This window comes from Rhamphochromis longiceps, linkage group LG17 (assembly GCF_057381845.1).
Source record: "Rhamphochromis longiceps isolate RC_006_pf linkage group LG17, R_longiceps_female_GT1.1, whole genome shotgun sequence".
NCBI classification, from domain to species: Eukaryota; Metazoa; Chordata; class Actinopteri; order Cichliformes; family Cichlidae; genus Rhamphochromis; species Rhamphochromis longiceps.
The window spans coordinates 13,992,186-14,015,189 of NC_140573.1; the positions used below are offsets into that span (position 1 = coordinate 13,992,186).

Consider the following 23,004-nt stretch of genomic DNA (forward strand, 5'->3'; position numbering starts at 1 on the left):
CCTGCTCGGGTTTAAGAGAAATGGAGGCATTACCAGAGTGTCAGTCAGCACCTTTCTGCCCTAGGGAGAGCCACAATACACACACACACACACACACACACACACACACACACACACACACACGTTACTTATGGGTAACTACAGTGTTGCAGCCCTGTTTTATGGAAAGACTTGGTTCCCTTCTCGTTTATTGACTTTGACTTGTGGGTTAAGTGAGAAAATATAGTCCATCATAACCACATGTAAAATCTAACTGCTACTGTTACTTGTTTTTGCAGATTTACAGATCACATTGGGGTTGTTACTGTAGTTCAGTACAGTAATTCAAAAAGCCCTTAGTGTTAAAGCCTTGTTACTTAACAGGTATCAGCTGATTCTGTCATTTCACTTAGAAAAATTTGGGCGTTTGTTGATGAAAATGTCAATACATAGGACCACTTCATGCAGCAGAGTAACAATCAGAGCAGCTGGGTTTGGAAGGACATTTTTGTGTCTTTGAAAGTTGTTGAAAGAGGCAAGACTTTCTGGGACATTTTTATCTTGTGTAATAAAACCAAAATAAAACCAACAATCGAGGGAAAAAAACACATGAACATGACTGAACTGTAGTCAAATTTACAGATAGGAAGTAAAAGACTGTTCAAAGGACATTTTGTTTTTAGCTGGGCCTATGGACAGATCATTTTGCCTGAGGTGGTAGGAAATTAAAAAGTCTGTTATAAGTTATGACAGGGACAATTTTTTGCACAATTAAAATCCGAGTAAAAATAAGCTGTATCCTATCCCACTTGGAACAAAATCTCTGGAGAGAACGATACTGGCGATGAGTTTCCTGTTCCAAATGATTTCCTGTTGCTGGAAACCTTTCTAAAATCTTAAAAGGGCTTTTAAAATCCTTTTAATTCCATTTAACTCATAGAGACATTACCTGCACCATGGCACTGTTGAAGTCTTTTCTTTTATGAGATGGCAGACTTCACCGTCCATAAATACATCAGTAACTAGCCCCAGCACGATTTAGTGCACAACCCTCAAAAGCGAGCTGCTGAGTGATTCAGACGCAAGTCCACACTGATATCTGGTGTCTACTGTCTTTATGTTTTTACGAGTTCTCTGTCCTCGCCTCTACTCCGCTCCTTTGCTACAGAAGCCAAAGCAACAAAGCTCTCAGACGTCCGCTTTCCCGGTACGGTTCACCACAACCTGTCCATCCAGGGTCGCCTTACCCATTTACCGCGTGGGAGCGGATACCGAGTTGAGCTCACAGAGACCCATTCAAAGCCTTGCATATGAAACCTCTTCCTCTGCAGTGATACCTTACACTTCATCTGCATATTCACATATTCAGAACTCAGGGCTGGCTTCCTGTCTATACGAGATAGAGGGAACACAGGGCATAGTCAGAGCTGATGTGTTTTCATTAGTTATCAAAGGGTTTTTAACATTGCATTTTGGAAACCAAACAAGAAACGGCAGCAAAGTGTTCCTCACAAAGCTCCTGAGAGTAGGCAGACACCAGTGGTGAGATTTGCATATCTTGGCATGAATCTGACTTATATAAAAGAAATTCAGTCACAACAAAAAGGCTGATAATTCTAAGCAATTGCCACCTTAACTGCCATTTGAGGAATTCAGCTGAGACATGCCCATCACATAGTCGTCATGGATCATCTCTCAGTCCGACAGCAGGTATCAACAGACGCACACACGTAGAAATGAGAGATGCTATTGTGTCTGTGACACAATCTTCTAGTGCGGTTAGACTTGTAAGCAAACAACAACATACCACAGTGACACTCCTGGTCCTCTGCCAGCAGAGCCCTGGCAGCCGATACTCTCAGCTAATCGTGGTCTCATTGAAGGTGATGGGTTTTTAGTTTTTGTCTGTTCCTGCATGCACGCAGAAAATGTCTGCAGCCGCTGGAATATAAATCAGTGCATACATTCACAATGTGTTCAAACAGTTGACACGGACATCCACTGACAAAATCCGTCCTTTTGTTCATATACTTTCCTTGGGATCGCTGTCTGAGTAATGACAGTGATGTGTTCTTTAAATGTCTAGATAAAACAGGCATTTTGGTCTGCTTTCTTGGAGAGTAATGAAGTCATGATCACAATTAAATGGAAGAGCTTTGGACTAAATCAACCCATACTTATCTAACTACTTGGAGGAATATTAGTCCTTACTGCAGGAATAAAAAAAATATTTCAAGACATTTTCCCTACATTTATGAAAGGCCTTAAGCCAGAGCTGAGTGCAAAGTCTCCTCAAGGTAGATAGCAAGGTAACAAATTAGCATGTGCTAACAGGATGCACAATGCTGACAGTCTACTACTAATTGGAAATTATAATATAAAGTAAAAAAAACTGTGTGTGTTTAGATTCCATTTCAGCTGTTGCTTCTATCCACATGATTAGACTTTACAATTGTATTTAACTCTCAGTTCTAATGATTGAATTAAATTAGAGGAAATTATAAATAATTAAAATGAATACATTTTCATTAAAGTGTAGTTGTCAGGATTGCAGATCTTTACTGTTATTGCTTTAAGTCTGCCGTGTCTATACTAGTTCTTATTATGGACAACATATAATTAATTAAAGAGACTGTGATTAGGGATTGAGCTAATACTGATGTTTAAAATAACAGTATGACCAATAGCCAATGCTGATTTGAACTTTAAAGTAGCTAAATACTTTTAAGATGTGTTTCAGCACTGCTGATATGATAATGAGACTAACAGCTTCTAAAATCACTACATTTAAGCCTTATTTTTAGCCTAAGTCTGAAACTTCACCCTGCTGGTCTTGCGTGAATATGATTATTTTCTCGAGCAGACATCTGGGTAGCCAGAGGTTGCACTTGTGGTTTAGCCAGGTTGCTGGTGGATCGTGAGATAGTTCGGGTCAGGAGACCTTGTTCCTACAGTGCATGTGCTTCTGTGGGCTGATCAGGATTTATTCTTCAGCCACTGTCTTCTTTTCATATCAGCACACTGTGTAAGCCACACAAACCACTTTACTAAAGTTTGAAGTCAGTACAAAGTTTTTATAACTTGGTTTCAAACAATGTATTCCACAAGCTTTTTCCCCTTCGGGGATTGGATTGCATTGTTTAGCTTTTCTTTCCTGGAAATATTCCTGTCACATGTTTCTTTGACATTATCTTCCAATCCTTATCCCACCACGACGGAAAGTAAAAGGAAAGGCATTCTGCTGCCCCGCGTAGCAGAAAAAGCCTTTCCATTGATATTGAAAACTTCCAGCAGAGCACTTCCCCTTCCCGAAAACCCTTCCCTGCCACAGGCCTCCTTCAAAGACAGGCCACTCCGCAATGATCCGACCCGGCATGCCGACCCCTGCTCCGATGTTCCCGCCCTGGTGAGAGAGGCGGGTGGAGCTGGGTTGGACTTGAACCCAGGCAATTGTCTTCTGCTAACCTTTCTCTTTATGTGTATACGTGACTTTGTGTGGTTTGTCTAGATTTTTGTGTGCGCACGTGGATCTGTAAAAGTGTGAGTCATGATTTTCTTCTGATGACATGTTGATGTATTCAGGATCAGGTGACATGCACAGATATAACACTGAGAGCCACAAAGATGGAAACAGTTTTTTTTCTTGGTAATAGTACATGACTAGTATTAGGGTCAGTGGCTTTGGTAAAAAAAAAAAAAACCCACTCATGTTAGTCTCACATGAGTGTCAGACAAATAAGATAAAATACAATTAATCATTGTTAATCAATGACATGTTTTTTTACTCACCAATGAATGGCAGTGCGTGCCAAAAATAAGTGTGGGGCCATCCTTTGGCATTGTTTTGGCTGGTTGTGCACCTTTGTGTGGCCAGTGTGTCTGGACCAGCTAGGTTCAAGTGTATGATTATGTATATGTCGATACCGGGCCTCAGAGGTTCCAAGATAGTACAGAGGAAGAGGAGGAGTTCTGGAAAACTCGGTGATTGCTTTAATTCCTGTTTTAACTTCTTTTACTGTTACACCAAAGTTAGTTCAGAGCTTTTTCTCTGAGTGGCGACACCTACCTTTAAGGAGAATACTGCAGCCTGTTTGTACACTTCAAACGTCAGTTGCTAGGACTGTGGTGATATCATGTGACCATAAATAGACCGTTATACTCCTAAAAACTTCACTGAGACTTCACTGAGGCCTCCCCAGATAACGACCTTATCGAGTTGAGGGTTTAGCCTTAAAAAATGTTGTGTATTGGTCTCTTTGATTGCTCTTAAGAATAAGCTAAACTTGATAATGAAGGATGGTGGACACAGTTCAAGAGAATCCAGCAAAATGTAGTAAGCCAACTGGGTGGCCACAACTTAGCGCACACTGACCACATTGGTCATGCTCATTACCTCAAAATTGTCCATCCATTAAAATCTTTGGAGTCAATATCATTGCACTTTGTTGAGGCCAGTGTCAAACTCTTCAGCTATTCGGAGCCATTTTAATAGAGATAGATGGCAGAGATTAAATTCCTATCAAGGCCCAGGCTCTGCAGCACGTACTCCCATTAAGCACGGCATGATACCTCTTCCCAGTAAGGCCTGCCTTAAGTGCCATCATCTCAAGATGGATGACCAGTACAAATGTGTGTGTTTGTCTGTGTGTGTTAATAAGTGTTTGCTTAATTGTATTATTTGTTGAAGCACTCAGCTAATATCTGTAAGCCTACTTTTTATAGATATTTTAGTGTAATTTGTGATTATAATTCACCATAGCTGTGTGTGTGTGTGTGTGTGTGTGTCAGGGTTTTGATTGATTATCTTTGCTTCCCTTAACTGAACTGCGTTCAAACAGAACAGAGTGGACTTGGCTTGCGCTCATATAAAAATATGAGCATGTGTGCTGATTTATATACTTGAATCTGAGCCAGTTATTTCTTAATACAAGTATAATAGTTTAAGAGACTTTACTTAACAGTGTGGCAGTGTAGTGTAATGCCCCCTTCCTTTGTGTCCACCTCTGTACTGTTTCCCTTTTCTGTATCTGAAGAACACACAGGTACCCAGCTGAAGAAAAATAAAATGAGCAGGTACTGTGCGGGAGGAAAGAGACAGGAATGGGGGGAGCTGGTGAAAGACATGGAGGGAGGCGTTGAGATAAGAAAGTGCTAATGTCTCTAATACGCTCCAGATGAAAGCCGTTGGTGTGACGGAGTTGGGAAAGGCTGGCCACTCCTCCTCACACCATCTTTGAGGAGTGTCCTGATGTGTAGAGGCTAGACGTCACCATAGAAATGGAGACAAAAACACTCACATGGTTACAAATGTGCGCCACTGTGACGTCGTGTGTGTGTGTGTGTGTGTGTAATTTCGTTTACCCATCCCTGTTCTTCTTTGGTTTAGCAGTGTGCCAGCACAGTGAAGGCCCTGCAGGTTTTAGTGACATCACTGATGTCATCACCGTATCGCTCTCAACACATTGATGCATAAGGAAGATGTCTTACTTGAAGAAATTGATTTCATAATTGGAAAAATCCGGTGGAAAAAGTTTGATGTTGATATTATTTTGTTGTTAGTACCAAGTGGGTTAGTAATCAAGCCTGAGCCCAGTGAGATCCACACGTTGGCATAGTTTTAATGCTAAATTAATTCTTCTTCTAATATGATTTTTTTTTTGGCATTTTGACTTTTTATTGAATAGTAACAACCTGGACTGCTGCTTTTGGGCTACGGAGCATGTGGTCGCCTGCTCACCCACTGAGCTAAACTGCCAAATGAATTCATTTTTAATTTATATTCTTTAATTAAGTAGCAATCGATTGGACTGAGATCTGGGGAATTTAAATGCAAAGTCAACACCTCAAACTCGTTGTTCCTTGCTTTTGTTTTGGCTTTGTGGCAGAACACATTATCCTACTGAAAGAGGCTACAGGCGTAAGGGAGTACCATTTTTATGAAAGGGTGCACATGGTGTGCAACAATGCTTAGGTAGCTGGTACTAGTGATGGGATTTCCGGCTCTTTTTAGAGATCCGGCTCTTTCGGTTCGGCTCACTAAAAAGAGCCGGCTCTTTTGGCTCCGAACCGGCTCTTCAGGTTGTTTTGTTGCTTTAATTAATTTATTATTAACAATAATATAAAATTGTGCACAAAAGGAATTACTAATGTAAAAAAAGTGGTTTTATTTATATATGTTTATATATAAATATAAAACACATTTCTAGCATGAACTGAACTTCCAAAGCAGAGCTACTAGATCACTTAAATTACACAATTGAAAGCATGTGTGTATTGTTTGTGTATTTATACACAGGCACTCATATATATTCAAATAATTTTAAAAAAAGGTCATTTACCTGTTATTACCACACACCAAATCCGGTCGTTGGTACTTGCTGGCTTGTGTAGCCACAAGGTAACAAAAGCTCAACACTGCGCCCAGCATCCTGGAGCACTTCTGTTGTCTTTTGTACGTGTTTTGAGTTTTTATGTGCTTCTGAGTTTTTATGTGCTTCTGAGTTTTTACGTGTTTTTACGTGTTTTGGAGTTTGTACGTGTTTTTACATGTTTTGGAGTTTGTACGTGCTTCAGGGTTTGTATGTGCTTCAGAGTTCGTACGTGTTTTGGAGTTTTTACGTGCTTTGTCTCTAGGGGCCACCGTAAATATACTTTTATTTATTCACTCCACAAAAAATGTAATAAATAAATCATATAATACAAAAATCAACTATTCACATTTCAACTTTTAACTATTTAAATTTTCCGCTTTTTCCTTTTACAAATTTAAAGTGAAACAACACAAAACACTGCAAACCACAACACAATTAAATATAAATTATAATATGAAAACAAAAAGAACATGCATATTTTCTGTCATATGGGCCCGCATGAATAAACTTTCTGAATCCTTTATCATCTGCAACTGAAAATAGTTGTGGATGATTACTATACCTTTCTAATGTGATGTTGTTGTCCCTGGCTCTTTCTCTGTCTCTCCCTCCCGCTCTGTTCCTGCACTATTGAGTGTAACTACCGCCCCTCCCCCCTCTGCCCAGCATAAAGCACAAGACTCGCGTGCAGAGTTAAGCGGAAAAAAAGTGCGAGAGAGAGAGGGTGAGAGAAAGAGGGGAAAAAAAACAAAAAAAACAAAAAACGTGACGGCTCGCAATAAGGAACCGGCTCGCGTCGTTCACGTCAAAGAGTCGGCTCTAAGAGCCATTTCGTTCGCGAACGACCCATCACTAGCTGGTACGTGTAAGTAACATCTACATGGATGGCATTTCCCAGCAGAACATTTGCTCAAAGCATCACACTGCCACCACCGGCTTGCCTTCTTTTCATAGTGCATCCTGGTGACAGGTGTTTCCCAGGTAAGTGAGAGATATGAACCCGGCCATCCATGTGATCTAAAAGAAAAGGCCATTTTCTGCCATTGCTCAGTGGTCCTGATGCTATCGCAAAGAGATAATCCCTCTTATTCACGTCACCTGTTAGTGGTCATTAAGGCAGGGCAATATGGTCAAAAGTATTTATCACAATATATATTTGAAAATTTGCGATAATGATATAACTGACGATATAATTGACAAAATACTTTACAGCTCCACAAATTTATTAGTTGTTGTACCCCAACAAGTGCTTCTGCTTCAAATGATGAAATAGCTTTGTCGTGTTTCCTCCCTTCGCCACGACGGCCCGCTTGCTGTTCTACAAAAAACTTTGCTTTGGTGTGAATCTGATGGGCGAAAACCAAACCAGTTCCACACCACTGAAATTGCACTATTTTTACAAATCAATTCTGGTTCATCTGTTTCATTCAACGATCCGCTTTCGCCCTTCTCATTCTCCGTCGCTTTTTTTTCACCATGTGCCTATGAAAACAAAGGCACTGCACATGCCTGTTTTACCCATATTCTATCGCAATATTTCATTTTCTTATCATTGCCTAACATTGTACCGTGAAAGGTATAGAATGGCCCAGCCCTAGTGGTCATAATGATATTCGTCATCAGTGTAAAGCACAGAAGCTATGAGAAAAATCAAATCCTTTGTTTTGTTTTGGATGTGCAGTTGAGCCTTCATTTTTCTGAGAGATGTAGTTAAAGTTCAATAGTAAAAATACAGCATCTTATCCTAATGTCTTGGCAGTCAGTCTTTTTTTTATTCTTCTTCTTAATAATAAACTTGATGCTGCTTTAGTGAAAATGAATAGACCTGCCCAAGAAACTGACTTCCTTCAGGAGAAATTCTTTTTCAAAAAGTGCATAGTTACTCAGTTACTTGTAACCAAGGTGTCTGTAAACATGCTAATTGCTTCCAGCCTTCCTGTGTTTAATCTCCTTAGTCATACATTAGTGCTCATCTCAAGTGCCAATAAAACCTGACAGGACAACATACAGCTCATAGAACTCTCTCAAGTGTCACTTTGAGTGAGTCTGCTAGGCAGACAAGAAGTTATTTATAACCAGTAGGCACCATGTAATGCTGGGGTCCTGCTTTTTTTTTTTTCCTGTCTCTGTGACACAATCACACACACACGCGCACACACATGCACACAGGAACACACACACGCAGCTGTTGTGCTGCTTCTGTCCAGGGGGCCCTGGGTGGGCCAGGATAGACTGACTGGGGTTTGAGGTGGGGCAGGACTGTAGAGGGACAGAATGAGAGAGAGGGGAGGTTGTTTAAGCCGGGCGTAATATGGAATGAGAATCTGGGCTCCATTTTGGTCACATGGCACAGTGACAGCTACCACGGGCCGCCAAAGTGTGTTGGCCTACGTTATTGTGGCCAGCTGTGGAGTGTATTTATGGGAATGTGCCGTTATGGTGGCGATTGCATTCAAATTGATGTGCAAGTGTGTGTCTGTGTGTGCAATTAAGAGAGGTAGCACCTGCAGGGTGGGGGCGGGGGTGCTCCCCAAACTTCACTTCTGTTTCAGGATCATGCAGGCAACACCAGGGAAGAAGTGTGTGTCTACGTGTCTTCCTCTCTTTACAAGGATAGCATTCATCATGCTAGTGGTGCAGAATGGGCGGGGGTGGCTGGGGGCGGTGCCATGTGTAAGTGGGGTCTATGAGAGGGGTAAAGGAGGATTGAGGGGGGATGAAGAGGGGTGAAAAGGGAGAGTAGTTGCAGAAGAATGTGCCGATTTGTCAAGTCTTACTTCCCGCCACCCCTGCTTTCTCTAATCAGAGAAGATGTTGGGTGCTGATTACAGCCAAATGGAGCAGCCCCAGCAGCTTGATCAGTGGAGGGGATAGTTTGAGGGGGATACAGGACTGGGAAATGGTGGAGGGTGAAGGTGTAAAGAGGATCAGTTTGGTCCTGACAGGGGGTCTCACGTGTGGGAGGTCCTTCATTGCCTCTCTTCTGACCGCTCACTTTGAAGTTATCTTCTCTTGGCCAGCTGATAAAAAAGTGTGAGGAGTAACAGAGAGAGGGGGAGGGAGGAGAGGTGTTATGTGTTATTTAGGATATTGTTGTGATTCAGTGGTTTTCAGCTGTCTTACTTGGCGTAAGGAATATGTGTAATACAAGTAGATATATAACAGAAGTACATGTGTAATGGTTTGACTGCCTTCAAACACTTGTGATCAGTCATTTATCTCCAGTTATGGAAGATGCTAGAAATCCATCACAAATTAATCCAAAAAAGATCCACAATTATAATCAAATGTAGGGAAAAACCCTTTTCTCTAAAGAAGTCTTAATTTTAAACTTTATATCTCAAATCTAGTAAAAGTATCCCTGTAAATACTATACAATTTCAATTAGGTTTTGTCTGAACACAGTGTGCAACACCCAACTGCAGCTCAGCCACTAATATATTCTTCACATAGCGAAATAAAAAGTAAGTTGTAAAATGCAGTTTTATAATTGCATGTAATTACATTTGCCCATGGATAAATGAATACCTACATTTAGAGCAGAGAAAGCTACAGTAGTGCTCCTGCATCTGGCCCAAAACAAGGCCCGAAAGGGGAGGTGTGAGGATAGGTAAATTTGAGTTCGGAAAAGTTAGGAAAAATGTAGTTGAAGTGAATCAATACAATATATCTTCATGTAACAGGGGGCTATAAACAAGTCACAAAACGTGTTATAGTTTAGTTATTAGCTAGTGTTTATTGGTGAGTTAGTAGAAAATATGGTTATTTGTAATTTTATTACAAATATGCAATGATTTGTGTTTGAACCGCCTGTCTGTGTGGAGTTTCCATGTTTTCTGTGATGAATGTAGTTTTAGTGTTATTTGACAAAAACTGTAGTTAGAGCGCAAAAGAAACAAATGTTTACACAGAACTACATTGTCCTGTGGAAAAAATATACCACACGATTCAGGAGTTTGTAGAACTTCCTTTTTTTCTCCATGACTTTATCAGTCTGCCATGTCTACACAGCACTGTTTAACTTTATTAAGGTTTGGATGGACCTTTTTTTGATGCACAGCTCCCTTAAGGTTGCATGACACCATCTCAGTTGAGTTGAGGTCTTTACGTTGAGTTGGGATTGTTTTGCATTAGCCGATTCCAATCAAACCACGCTCTCAAACAGACGGCCGGACATTTAGCAAACATCGTTCCAGAAGTCCTGTGTTTTGTTCACGTGCAACTTGAGGCTTTTCTCCTGGCAACCCTTCCAAATATCCCATTCAGTCCCCGTTCAGTCTTTTAGTAATTTTACTGTCATCAACTTTAACATTTAAGATCTAGAGACCTGTAGAGTTTGAGATGGAGCTCTTCTGGGGTTTTTTCAGCTTTCCTGAGTATTGCATGGTCTGACTTTGAGTGAGTTTAGAGTGAAGATTATATAGCATACACCTGTATGCTTTATACATGCTTATACAGAGGCGCAAAGAGAAAGCTATTTTAACAGCTGTTATTAATGTATATCTTTTGCTGCAATCCCCCAAAGACACTGAAGATCAGTTTGGAGCTCCAGAACTTTCCAGAGCAATAATATTGCATGGAAAGAGTTGGTATATGGATTTAAACCATGAAACAATTTCTCCGTCACCTTCAATTTCCTCACCATGTCTCAGTGTACATTATCACTAAATGGTGGATTGGTGTTGTTGCTCACTTAGGCCAGGAACTTTTCAAACCCAGTGTTGTCAGTGGAGTAGCCTGGTGTTCACTTATCCCCCCCCCCCCCCCCCCCACCCACACACACACACACACACAGTCAATTCATTTTCTGTAGTTGGTGTATAGATATGATCTTACACCTGCAGTATCTTCTAGTGAAATCCTCAGCAAAAATTTGTCACTTATGACAAGATGGTTTCGACCTGTGTATTCTTGTGTCGGTGTGTCGTGATTACTCCACAAAGCCCCGCAGGCATGACCGTGGTAAGGTCTGTTGCCATGTTTACGAGCATGTTTATGTTTGCAAGGTAGGAGTGACTGATTGGTGGTACATGTCTGCAGGGCAGATCACGATATTCGGGGAGAAGTAGAATGAAGTGCGTTTTATCATTGCTTGTACATGTACTCTTATCCAATGCTAAAAGAATGGGGTATGTAAATACACCTGTCTGAATACTTGTATTCAAATAGCAGCTAATTTGATGCCAGTATCACTGGCATCACTCTTGTTACCATTTCACAGACAGCCAAGGTGGAACTGGAACTTCGTGGCTCTATTCCAGAACTTTCAAACCGTTCTGTTGACAGCAAAGCCGTCGAAGGCCAACCCTGAGTGTTCAACCCTAACTGAATGTGGGTGCGAAAAGAGAACCAAGAAATCTTGTCTAAAGCTGTATGACTGGACGGTAGCCAAAAATTTAGGTTGGTGTAGTGTCCAACTATACTCCAAAGCCTCCCAAAAACAATATATATAGCAGCAAATGAGGGTATTAGGTCCACTTGAAGTTACTAGTTAATACTTTTCTAATTAAGACACTCAGTATACATAAGTCATGCTTTGTCCTTATCATAGTATCATGGTGACGATGAATCGATCGATGTGTCCTTCTTTTGATAAAGCACTGTGCAGCATCGTAAAAGGCCATCTGATGCATTCTTGCCAGTGTTACTACAGTAGTTATATAACATGCAGGGAAAATTTTGGTTACGTGTTTCTTGTCTTGGCAGTGTGTGAAAACTAGCTTAATAAAACCATAAACTGATTGCTCTGGTGTCGATACCCTTCAGATTTCGAGTATTTTAATGCCGGCGGAAGGCCGGAGTGAACGTGGCCACCACCTGTTCGCAACAATAGCTTCCAAACAAAACGATGCAGAGAGAAAGGGGAGCGAGAGAGAGGCAGATGGGAGTGCCACGAGGCAGACTGGGACTTTCCAGACTCGTCTGCATAAATCCTGAATTTGACAGTCAATCGTCAACTCAGAGTCTACCTGCCCTGACACACGCTGTCACAGCACGTATCTGTCCACACGTGCTCTAGCCACCCTCCCACATCTCCATCTGTCTCTTTCACATCCACCTGATCTGTGTACTTGTATTTGTTCATTGCCATAGCTGCAGCAACAATTGCACCAACTCAATAGAAGACGCCTGTAATTAGACAGAAAAATGTAGAGATTGAGATATGATCATAATGATGAGTGAACATCAGTGGGATGGGGGATTAGTGGGTAAATGCATGTCGTGCCATGTACGGATACCTGATTTGAAAAATTAATATGAACATTGCTTTTTCTTTAAAGTACTTACAATTATGTCTTAAGTACTCGTAAAGTAGATCAACACTTCAGTGCTACACCTCATGTTCTATAAAAGAAGGACCTGAGTAAATGAGGTATAAAATCTATTTTGAGAGCATGCTCGTGCAATTCATTCTCCACATGAAAGGAAGCTGTCATAAAACATAAAACGAGTTTCACCAACCCTTTTCTTTCCATCTTTACTGGAGGACCGTGCCATTTTCAACCTGATGAACGCTCTTTATCACCAGCTACAAATGAAACAAGTTATGCTCTTCATCTTGTGATACTGATACTTTAGAGCAGCTGTCATGCAGAGTTGTTTTTGGAGTGCGTTCCTTTTTTCCCCAGAAGCTTGATACTAATTTAGGGACTTCACCTGTATATTAGTTACAGACTGGTTTTCGAGAGAAAAATGCTCATCTCCCCCCCCCCCCCCCCCCCCCCCCCCCCCATAGTTTACAAGTGCCGTGTGTTTGCCTGTTGGTTTTGGTTGTAAGGAACGACTTTTATTCCGAAGATGAATGGTCTCCATGCCTGGTTTGTAAAATAGTGAGCGTTTGCAAACAAATTAGCTGTCTTTGCAGGTATGGAAGTAACATTTGAGCTTTTATACTGAAAAATATTGAAATACTGCTAAATGTAAAGCAGTATTTGGGGTGGCTGCAGCTCAGGAGGTAGAGCAGGTCATCTACTAATCGAAAGGTTGATGGTTCGTTCCCTGGCTGTTCCAGTCTGTATGCCAAATATCCTTGAGCAAGATGCTAAACCCCAAGTTGCTCTCTAATGTTTCCATCAGAGAGTGAATGTTAGAAAGAAAGCACTTAGGCATAGAAAAAAGTGGTTGCATAAATGAGGCGTGCTGTGAGTGCTCAGGTAGAATAGAAAAGCACTGTATAACAACCAGTCCATTTAATATGGAGATGTCACTATAAAATTAGATGTCGATTTCAGTTTTGCAGTTTTGTATTAAATTACGTCACTTTTTAAAAATGTTTTCTATTCTGTCTTCGATTCCCTCCTAACGTTTCTAAAAAAAAACCTTGTGTAAACAACGTGAAGCATACAAACTATGCTTTTTTTTTTTTTTTTTTTAGCAGCTCATGCTGAACCAAGGCCCTATTAATATGCACAGTATTTGTATTTCCTTCAGGTGCACTTAGACAAGCTGAAAGCTTTGATCTGTGTGTCTAAATTAAGTCTTAAACCCAAATGTTGGTCACAAGGGAATTCTTGGCATAAAGTAGATATGTTTGTCTGTACTGTGCTGTTTGAGGATTACTAACATTCTCATGTTTGCAAGCGGTGAGCACGTTACTTTTGGAGGTTTCCATAACAGGTTCTCGTACCTGTAGTTTTACCTGATCGTTGATCATCTTCCTGAGAGAAAACAGCAGAGCAAAGAGCGAACACGTTCCAGCCTGATGATGCAGTGCCATGCATCCGCGCCTTTGTCTCTTGCTGTTCACTTTGTGTATCTTACTCTCCCGGCATTTTTCACCTCTATTGTGTCTACGTTTTGGGGAAAGGCGAATTGGCACAGAGAAAGGGGGAAAAAAATAGCACTTTTGTTTTTCTAGCAGGTGTGTGTGTTTATACACAGACAGAGTCGCACAAAAAGACAGGACTAGAGGTGGAGGCGTTTCTCTCAAGTTTTATCACAACACATGATGAGGGCTCTGTTTGGAGAGCGTTTGGGGCCGCATACAGCAACAGTAGCTTAGGCTACCGTCACAAGATTACGCAATCATGGAAAACTGTGCAGTAATTTCAAATGATTTTATGATACAACAACACCACTTCAGTGCTGTCTGAATGACAACTGAACAATTTATTGTGAAGATTAGTGTTGATTTTTCACCATCATTATCATAAATTTCTGGAGTCTGGAGTTTTGACCAGAAGTAGTGATTTATATCTCCAACACTTTGATGCTTTTTTTCCCCCCACGATTTTGTTCCACTGCAGTTCTTCATCTGTCATGCTTTCTTCTCTTTACACACAATGTCACAACCCTAGTTTTGCTTGGCTCATAGAAAGTTTCAATATTGCTGTATTTATTTCTAAGGATGTAAGCATTACATCTTTAAGTGCCAATGGTGATAATGAAATAAACAATCAAATGAAATGGTAATGAAACTGCTAAGAGCTGAAACAAACTGCTCAAGAGAAGCTAGACTTTGACTCCTGCCTTTACTCATCCATGTCATGAGGTGTCTTTGAAGCTAATTTGACCATTGGACAAATGCTGCTGTTTAAACAGTAGGCAGGGCGAGTACTTTTTGTTATATAGGTGTATTTGTGCAGACATTTGCGCTATAAAAAGAGTGACAGTAGCAGTCGGGGATCGAACCAACCTCCTGACTACTAGATGACCTGCTTTGCATCCTGAGCCATAGCCACTGTTTAAATATTTAATCTACCTAGCGGAGTGGAGTAAAATACATGTCATGCTTCTCCAGAGAGTTTCTTATCCTGTGGATGAACTCCAACTCTGCTGTCTTGGACTGCATTGGGCTCAGCGGCCTCACTGAGCTTAGTGCAGAAGCACATGAATCAGTTTTTTACCGATTCCACGGTTGCAGGTTCAGGTTACAGTGGATCTTCACATTAGGTGAAGAATTACCTTCAGCAGCAGTCCAAGATGGTGCAACTGGAGTATGTTCCTCTATGGAGAAGCAGCTGAATGATATCAAACAGCCTGGTCTATAATCCAGCTAATAATGGGGAAAAAGGTAGAGGGGGACTGAGACTGGCCTGTAAGAATGAGGGGACTGTTTACATGTAAAATGATTGTGGATGGAGGGAAACAATTGCTAAAATTAGCCACCAGCTATTATTATAAACACTGAGAGGAAGAAGCACTCCATCAAGACTTTGTGTTTCCGTGCAAAAGGATGTTTCTATGGAGTAGTGGCTTCGTAAAGCTGATGATGGTAGTTTAAAGCACTGTAATTGATCTGTTTGTCAGAACATGGGTCTCCAGGTCACTCTCTCTCCCTCTCCCTCTGCTGGAGGGAATTTAGCCTGTTTGTCTTTGCTCTGTTAACACACGACTGCTCTAATTTCAGTTGGCCTGTAATGTGATGAGTAAAGGTGTAATTGATTGTGGTTTCTCTCCACAAACCCCCACCCATATTTATCACCATGTACACACACACACGCACGCACGCACGCACACACACACTTTCTCTCTCTACTGTTTCTCCTTCTTTCCACTCATGCTTCATACCGGCCTCTCCTTCTCTCTGTTCTCTCCACCTCCAAGGCATCGCAGTGATTTTCTTTATTTGGTTGCTTGCAGTTAGAAGCGATGTATCACACTGTCAGCGTGTGAGAATGCTGTCCACTCATGGTGACTTTCACTTATTTTTACTGTTGTCTCTGGAATATAATATATTTGTGTTTCCTCCAGATAATCCGGCTTCCAAAGATATGATATGAGGTTACTTGGTGATTCTAAAGTGATCATGGAGGTGAGGTAAATGAAGTCTTTAAAGTATACAGACTATAGTGCTGCATCAGCGTATGGTTAAAATGTAAGTTATGGTTAAAGCACTTTTGAGTGAACAAAGCCTTGTTTAAATGCCAGTATATTACATTACTTGCATTATGGTAGAAAAGCTGCCATTTGTCAAGTCACAAAGAAGTGGATTATTGAATATAGATAAAGTTGGTAACACGCATCTAGCCTAGTTTATGCTAAGGGCCAATCAAAGCGCTGTAAGTTTGTGATTGCTTGCATGATGAACATGCCAGCACAGATCACCCACCCAAACACATTATGTGTGAATCTCCCCATGTCCTACATTTTATTTAAATACACACACAGAAACAACAACACCACCATCACCACCACCACCACTACTACTACTGCTATTACTGCTACTACTACTTCTTCTTATAGTTGGGCCTGGATCAGGTGACTCTGAACCTGATATAATTATCCAGGTGATGTCAAATTGGTTTGGTCTTTAGTGTGGTTTGCTTTTTTAAAATTTTTTATTCTATTGTACTAATAATGAACAATGTTGTGATGATATAAAACTACTAACATTTCAAATCTATATTCTCCATGTGTGTAAAAAATTAAGTAAATGATACAAAGTTATTGATATTTTTATTTTAAATTGTTGAGTGATGGATGTGTTCCTGGATTTGTAAATGGACAATGGAACTTTACATGCTTCCTCCACTGTTGTGTATATATGTATGTATATAAGGCCTTGCAGGTATGCAGAAAGGCCACGGCTGAATAAATGTAGCTCATATATATAAATACATATACATATACATCTGTCAAGACACACGCCAACACTCTGTTATACGTGAGTGCGCACACACCTACACGTCTGGAGTCACATTCCCGAGTCTGAAGCACACATTTCAACAAACCTTGTATGAGCAGGAAAGAAATGAAACCACCAAATACTGCAAATATATCCTGGACAGTTAGAAGCTTTTTAAACGGGATATTTGTTTGGCTGTGGACCCCCAATGCTGACAGGGCCTGGCTCGCTTCCCAGAAAGAACAATATCTGCCAGGTCGACTGAGGGGCCCAGAAGCAACCCCCTACCCCCACCCCCCACAGAACACACGAACACACACACATATAGCAATGTACACAAACGTCTGGCCTTTAAAGCATCAGCGCTCAGGCTGTGCCTTACATAATGACAGAGAATGGAGGCATTAGGGCAATTTGTTTGATTTAAGCTGTCAAGGCATCCTGGACCCTGCCCCTCTCAGCTGGTTTTGATACAAGGTTTGTGTGTGTGTGTGTGTGTGTGTGTGTGTGTGTGTGTGTGTGTGTGTGTGTGTGTGTGTGTGTGTGTGTGTGTGTGTGTGTGCACACGCACTCACCACAACCTTGCACACAAAGTAGGTCTTAGAAAATATGGCTTACAAGGTCGAAGTAGTGTGAGCAGGTACTTCTCTATGGTGTGCACGTTAACATCATTTACCCTTTTGCATTTTTATTCCTTTTGTTGTGCTTAAGTTTTCATTTTTGTGTGTTTGTGTAGTCTCCAAGGTGGAGGGGAAGCCCCGTAAAAGTGTCTTGATATCTTCTTGGATTTGCTCCCGATTCATATTTTCAGTATATTTATCTGTCTCGTCATTATGATTGTCCAGATTTACAAAGAAAGCCCCTCTATTGCTCTTCATAACGTTTACTCTTTCTCTGCACTAAAGCAGCTCTTCTGGGAGCTTTGCATATCCAAATCTGAATCTGAACACAGAACGTCCTTTTAGTTCCAAGTCTCACTATTCAGCAGCCATCATAAAGTGCCTCTGGGCACTTATTTGGAAGCAACCCCCAAAAGGTTGATTCTGTTCATCTGGACGTCACTCATCCAAGTGATTTCTTCAGTCTCACCTGACTGCAGGTTTCCCCAATCTTATAAACAGTACATTTGCACAATGGCTGAAACTAGCACCACTGAATGAACAATGGGCTGTGAGGTCAGTTCCTTAATCATTAATATGTAAATTGTCATGACTATTGATCAGCAACCACTGATCAATGGCCATAAGTACCACTGACAGAGAGTTGGGGAATGGCTGCAATCACAGCTTTGCAGATGGTGAAAGATGTACCTTTAGGCCCTCTCTTCGATTCAGAGATGGTCTTTGCCTTTTCATGTAAATGGCCTCCTTGACTCCACGCTCAAACCAGCGTTCCTCCCTGTCCAGGATGTGTACATCCTCATCCTTGAAAGAGTGGCCTGTAGGTGTAAATTGACTTTGCCTGATAGAATTTCATTTCATTTTAGTTGTCATTGGGACATAAAAATTGTATGCATGGAATCACCAATCTGATCTCATGAAAAGTGCTTAAAATGTTTCAAAACTTTTTCCCTCTTAAATCTTATGTCTCATATAGATGTTTTTTCTTATAATGTCCCTGTCTTTTTGTGCTCTTTTATGCTACTGTGCAAACTCAGTTCTTTGTTTGTTGCTTCGAGGAGTTGAGCTTGTTTTGTAATTTCTTAAAGGGCTCATAAGTAACACTTTTCCAGGCTTTTAAGTGTCCAATGCTTTGAGCACTGGCTGCTTTTGTTAAATTTGTAGACTGATAAAGGTCAAGCTGTAGTTGGCTACAAAAACACTGCAGTATTTAGTCAAATATTCCTCTGTGCAAAGTGGATATCATACAATGGCTTAAAGTTGTTATGATCATAAAATTCATCTTTTGTTGTCAGTGTCAAAGAGAAAAGTATTGAACTGGACCATCTGACGCTTCAGTTTTTGCTATTATTCTGTCCACTTGATGTCCTTGTCAACGAGGGTAACTGAAAATGTCATTATACAATGTACAGTATGCGTCCTCTCACTTTTTCTTGTAAATGATGTAAATATAACCAAATGCCAGAATGCAAAGTCAAAGCGTGAGTGAAGCGTCACAGGTAATTACACTGAGTTGTGGAGTGTAATTGAACCTGATCAAACCTGCTCACTGCTTGTGTTTCTGTGAGTGTGTCTATATGTAAGTGTGTATGCCCTGTGAGTGGAATAGAGGCCCAGTGTTCCGAGGTCCCGTTTTAAATAAGGGGTCTTTATCCGGCCGTGTGTGCAGCACTGGTGTGAAAGCACTAAAGGGCCAAAGCGTTTCCTCCATACAGACCTGGCTCATGCCACTCACTCCAGGTGTGGTGACCACTAACTGGCACGCTTTTAACCATCACGCTTGATTTGGAGCCTGAGGCCAACCTGGGGCGCGCACACACACACACACACACACACACACACACACACACAAACATGCATGCGCACAGCCATTTCTAATTTAAACTTAATTTCCCCCCAAGTCTTTGTTAAGTCCCCTGCTTTTGGCTTTTCATATTGGAAACAGGAATTCTGGGAGATGGAGTACAACACTGCATGGGTGTCATGGTGTATGAAGGGTGACCTGTGATATGATGTTGTGTACGTTTATGTCACAGTTTCCTCTTTGGTTGTATACCTGAGTTACAAAAGTATTTCTCTGGTATTTTCTTTTTCAAAGTTTGACTGATTAAAAAAGAAAATCTTTCCGGTTATAAATCTAAGGTCACACTGGCGAAAAATTTAAAAAAAAGACTTGACCCCAAATATTATATCCAAAGTTGACAGCTCCTTTGTACAGTCAACCAAAAATGCAAATCAGTTTCTATTAGAAGCAGTTTTTCCACTAAGTTGCTTTAATGACGTGTCATTTTTCCTTTCTCTTTCTCTCTCTTTTCAAGATCTCCTTTGACTTGGCTGAGTACACAGCTAATGTGGACGGTGTAGGCACGCTGCGCCTCCTGGATGCCATAAAGACATGTGGTCTCACCAACAGTGTCAAGTTCTACCAGGCATCCACCAGTGAGCTGTATGGCAAAGTCCAGGAGATCCCTCAGAAGGAGACCACTCCCTTTTACCCCCGCTCACCTTACGGTAAGACTCATGTGCAGATGGACATCCACATTAACACACACAAGGATTTCCTTACTTTCTCTACCTCTCACCATTTGTCAGACACTTGTACTTGGCCTTGTAAGGGCATACAAACAGAGATTACTTGATGCCTCTTCTCCACTTTTTCTTGAACTCTCTCTCTCTCTCTTTCTCTAGGAGTGCGTGTATGTGTGTGCATGTGTGTGAGTGAATGAATAGAGGGGGGCTTCAGTTCTTAGACTGCGTTTGAGCTCTACACACACCCCGAGGCCAGCCGTCTGACTTGGAGTAGCTCTCGTTTTAACAAAGACACCTTTATATCCACAGCACTCAACACTGACTTTCAATGCATGCAACGTACGGACACACACACACACACGCCGTACGTGTGTCTTTCATATTCTATGTTGTCTAAATGGTCTCTTCACTGACACTTTCCGCATCTGTCAGCACTCAGTCTGAAGCTGCATGGGAGGTGCATACCATCTCAAGAAGGGCTGCACCTTTATTAATTAGACTCAAGGAAGGGGAGGCGGTGGTCACCATGGTGACCTCCCTTCACCTCCAGTTGTACATCCTGACCTATGGCTTAATCAACAGGCTCCTCCCTTCATTTGCCTTGTTTCTTCTACTCGTCGTAGGAGAAGGGAGGAGGAAAATGGGGAGAACTTTCTGTACAAGCCTGCTTTTACTCAATCAGCAGGAATCTGCACTTCAAGCTCTTGATTTCAAAATATGATCCATGCGTGTTGTATTCCATGAAATGTAGCTTGTCTTTTAGAGGAGATCAGGTCTCTGTTTATAAGATTCACTCTATATATCTTTTTATTCTGACTTGTTATGCAAATAAAGTGTAGAAAAGTATCCAAAGAATAAAAATGGCTTTATGTTTTCCTGAAGTGACATTTCCTTCCATAAATTTAATTTAAATTGATATAAAATTGATACTGATTATTTTTCCCTCTGCCCTCAGGAGCTGCTAAACTCTATGCCTACTGGATTGTGGTGAACTTCCGAGAGGCCTACAACATGTTTGCTGTCAACGGGATCCTCTTTAACCATGAAAGTCCGAGGAGAGGTAAGTGACAAGCACCACAATCCACCACTACAGTGCAAAAGTTTTGAGCTTTCTTTGTATTTTTTCTCAAAAAGTGGGAAATGGGTCCAGTGTTTTATTAAAATGTGCAGAAATGTACATGGAATGCAATGAATAAGGTAAAAAGAGTTTGTAGTCTTTTGTTCTGTTCTTGCTATAAATATTTATATTAAAACTCTAATTTAACTCACTCGGATGAGTGACGAAACGTTTTTCCCACTCTAAACGCTATGTCCAAATGAACAGAATCAACCATTGTGTGTTTGTTCTAACCAGGTAAGCTTTAACTGGATTGGTAATGAGTTTGGGATCATTGTCATGCTGAAAATCTGAAGTTGTTGACAATCAAATGCGTTCATGACTTCCTGCTTTAGATTTCATCAGAGATTTCACATTTGGATTCATCACTCCATCAGACCTGTTGCCACTGATTTTGGGGCTATTTCCTGTGTAGTTTTTGGCAAACCTCAGTCTTTTCACGTTTCCATTCCTTAAGTGTGGCTTCTTCACAGCCACCCTGCTGATAGGTCCTTCTTTTGACCCCCAGCTTCCCAGCTTCATCAAATTTTTAAGGACACCCTGCACACACTTCAGCGTAATGGCTCTTTAGGATCTCTGTTGGTGGAAAAATACTATTTTATGTCTGTCAGTTTTTCTTTAGATTCAGCTAAAGAAATTGGAATTTGTGTTTTTGTGAAAGGCGACAAAGTGGCTAAAGATACAATTTCAATTTGTTTCTTTGCTAAGTTGTCTGTTACGTGTTTCAAACAAAATAGGACAAGAAAGTCCAACTGAAAAACAAAACATGAAGAAATAACATTTGGCTCAAGACCTTTGCACAATACAGTACCGCATCCCTTGTAGCGTTTTCTGTAAACAATGTTCAGTCCCCAAAAAATATAGTCCTAAAGTAAAGTTGTACTTTCATAGTTTACCTTCTTTATATTGAAAGAGTCATCTTGAGTTTATATAGAACAGTATTGTAGTAAATGGCTGATTGATTAACAGCAATTGTCACATCAAAAACACGACGTCACTCCTCTTACCTAAGTAAGATGTTGGGCCAACAAAAAGGCAGCAGAACCGATGGTGAGCCATTGTTGGATTGTGTAAAAAGCTTGAATTACATGCTCTATATAAAGCCATATTCATTCACCGTGCAGCCAGGTTTCCTAACCACCTGACACACACTGTTGCACACATTCTGACACATAGTGAGTGGGTTGTAGTTGCATTTTTAATATGTGCTCTGAGTCCTGAGGGTCGCAGGCACTGGTTTAACGCGATTTACACGCCACTGCGACTCCAAATGAATACCACATGACTGCAGCCCCAGCACCATGCCCAGGTCAGCTGCTCAGGTGTTTATGATTTATTCCCTAATGAAGGCCCTGGCCACGACCTCAACCGAGGTCGGGGGTCATCCAGTAAACCCTAATGGGTTACCGCAGATAGATAAGTGTGGGAACTGGTGTAGGTTACAGCCAGTTCAGCAATGATGGCGTGCTCACCACTGGGGTCTTGTAATGGTGAATTAGTTGATATTGTTGAAACTGAAACGGTGTGTTGTGTGAGTAGAAGGAATTGGCTGAATGAGAGCAAGACGGATGGATAAATAGTGCTGAAGAAAAATGTTATTAATGAAGCAAAAAACAAAAAAATTGCCTCTGGCTCAGACCTCTGAAGATAGTTATTCCATGGACATCATTTTAAAATACACTTCCGGGTGACAAACATAACCATCTGTTAAAGCCTAAAATATGGAGACTTTTGAATTGTGAATTAAAGACATTTATGTGAACATCCTGTGCCGCGTCCTTTCTTACACACATGCATAATAACCTTATAAGGACAAAACTC

General features: G+C 41.0%; 1 protein-coding gene across 1 annotated transcript in view; it reads left to right on the plus strand.

The window, feature by feature from the left end:
• gmds (GDP-mannose 4,6-dehydratase) overlaps positions 1 to 23,004 on the plus strand; it is a 222,070-nt gene that overhangs the window by 71,735 nt on the left and 127,331 nt on the right. Inside the window, exons 5-6 of the mRNA XM_085385930.1 lie at positions 19,856 to 20,048; positions 21,022 to 21,126. Of these exons, the coding sequence (XP_085242056.1) occupies positions 19,856 to 20,048; positions 21,022 to 21,126 (298 nt within the window). The remainder of the gene's footprint in view (positions 1 to 19,855; positions 20,049 to 21,021; positions 21,127 to 23,004) is intronic.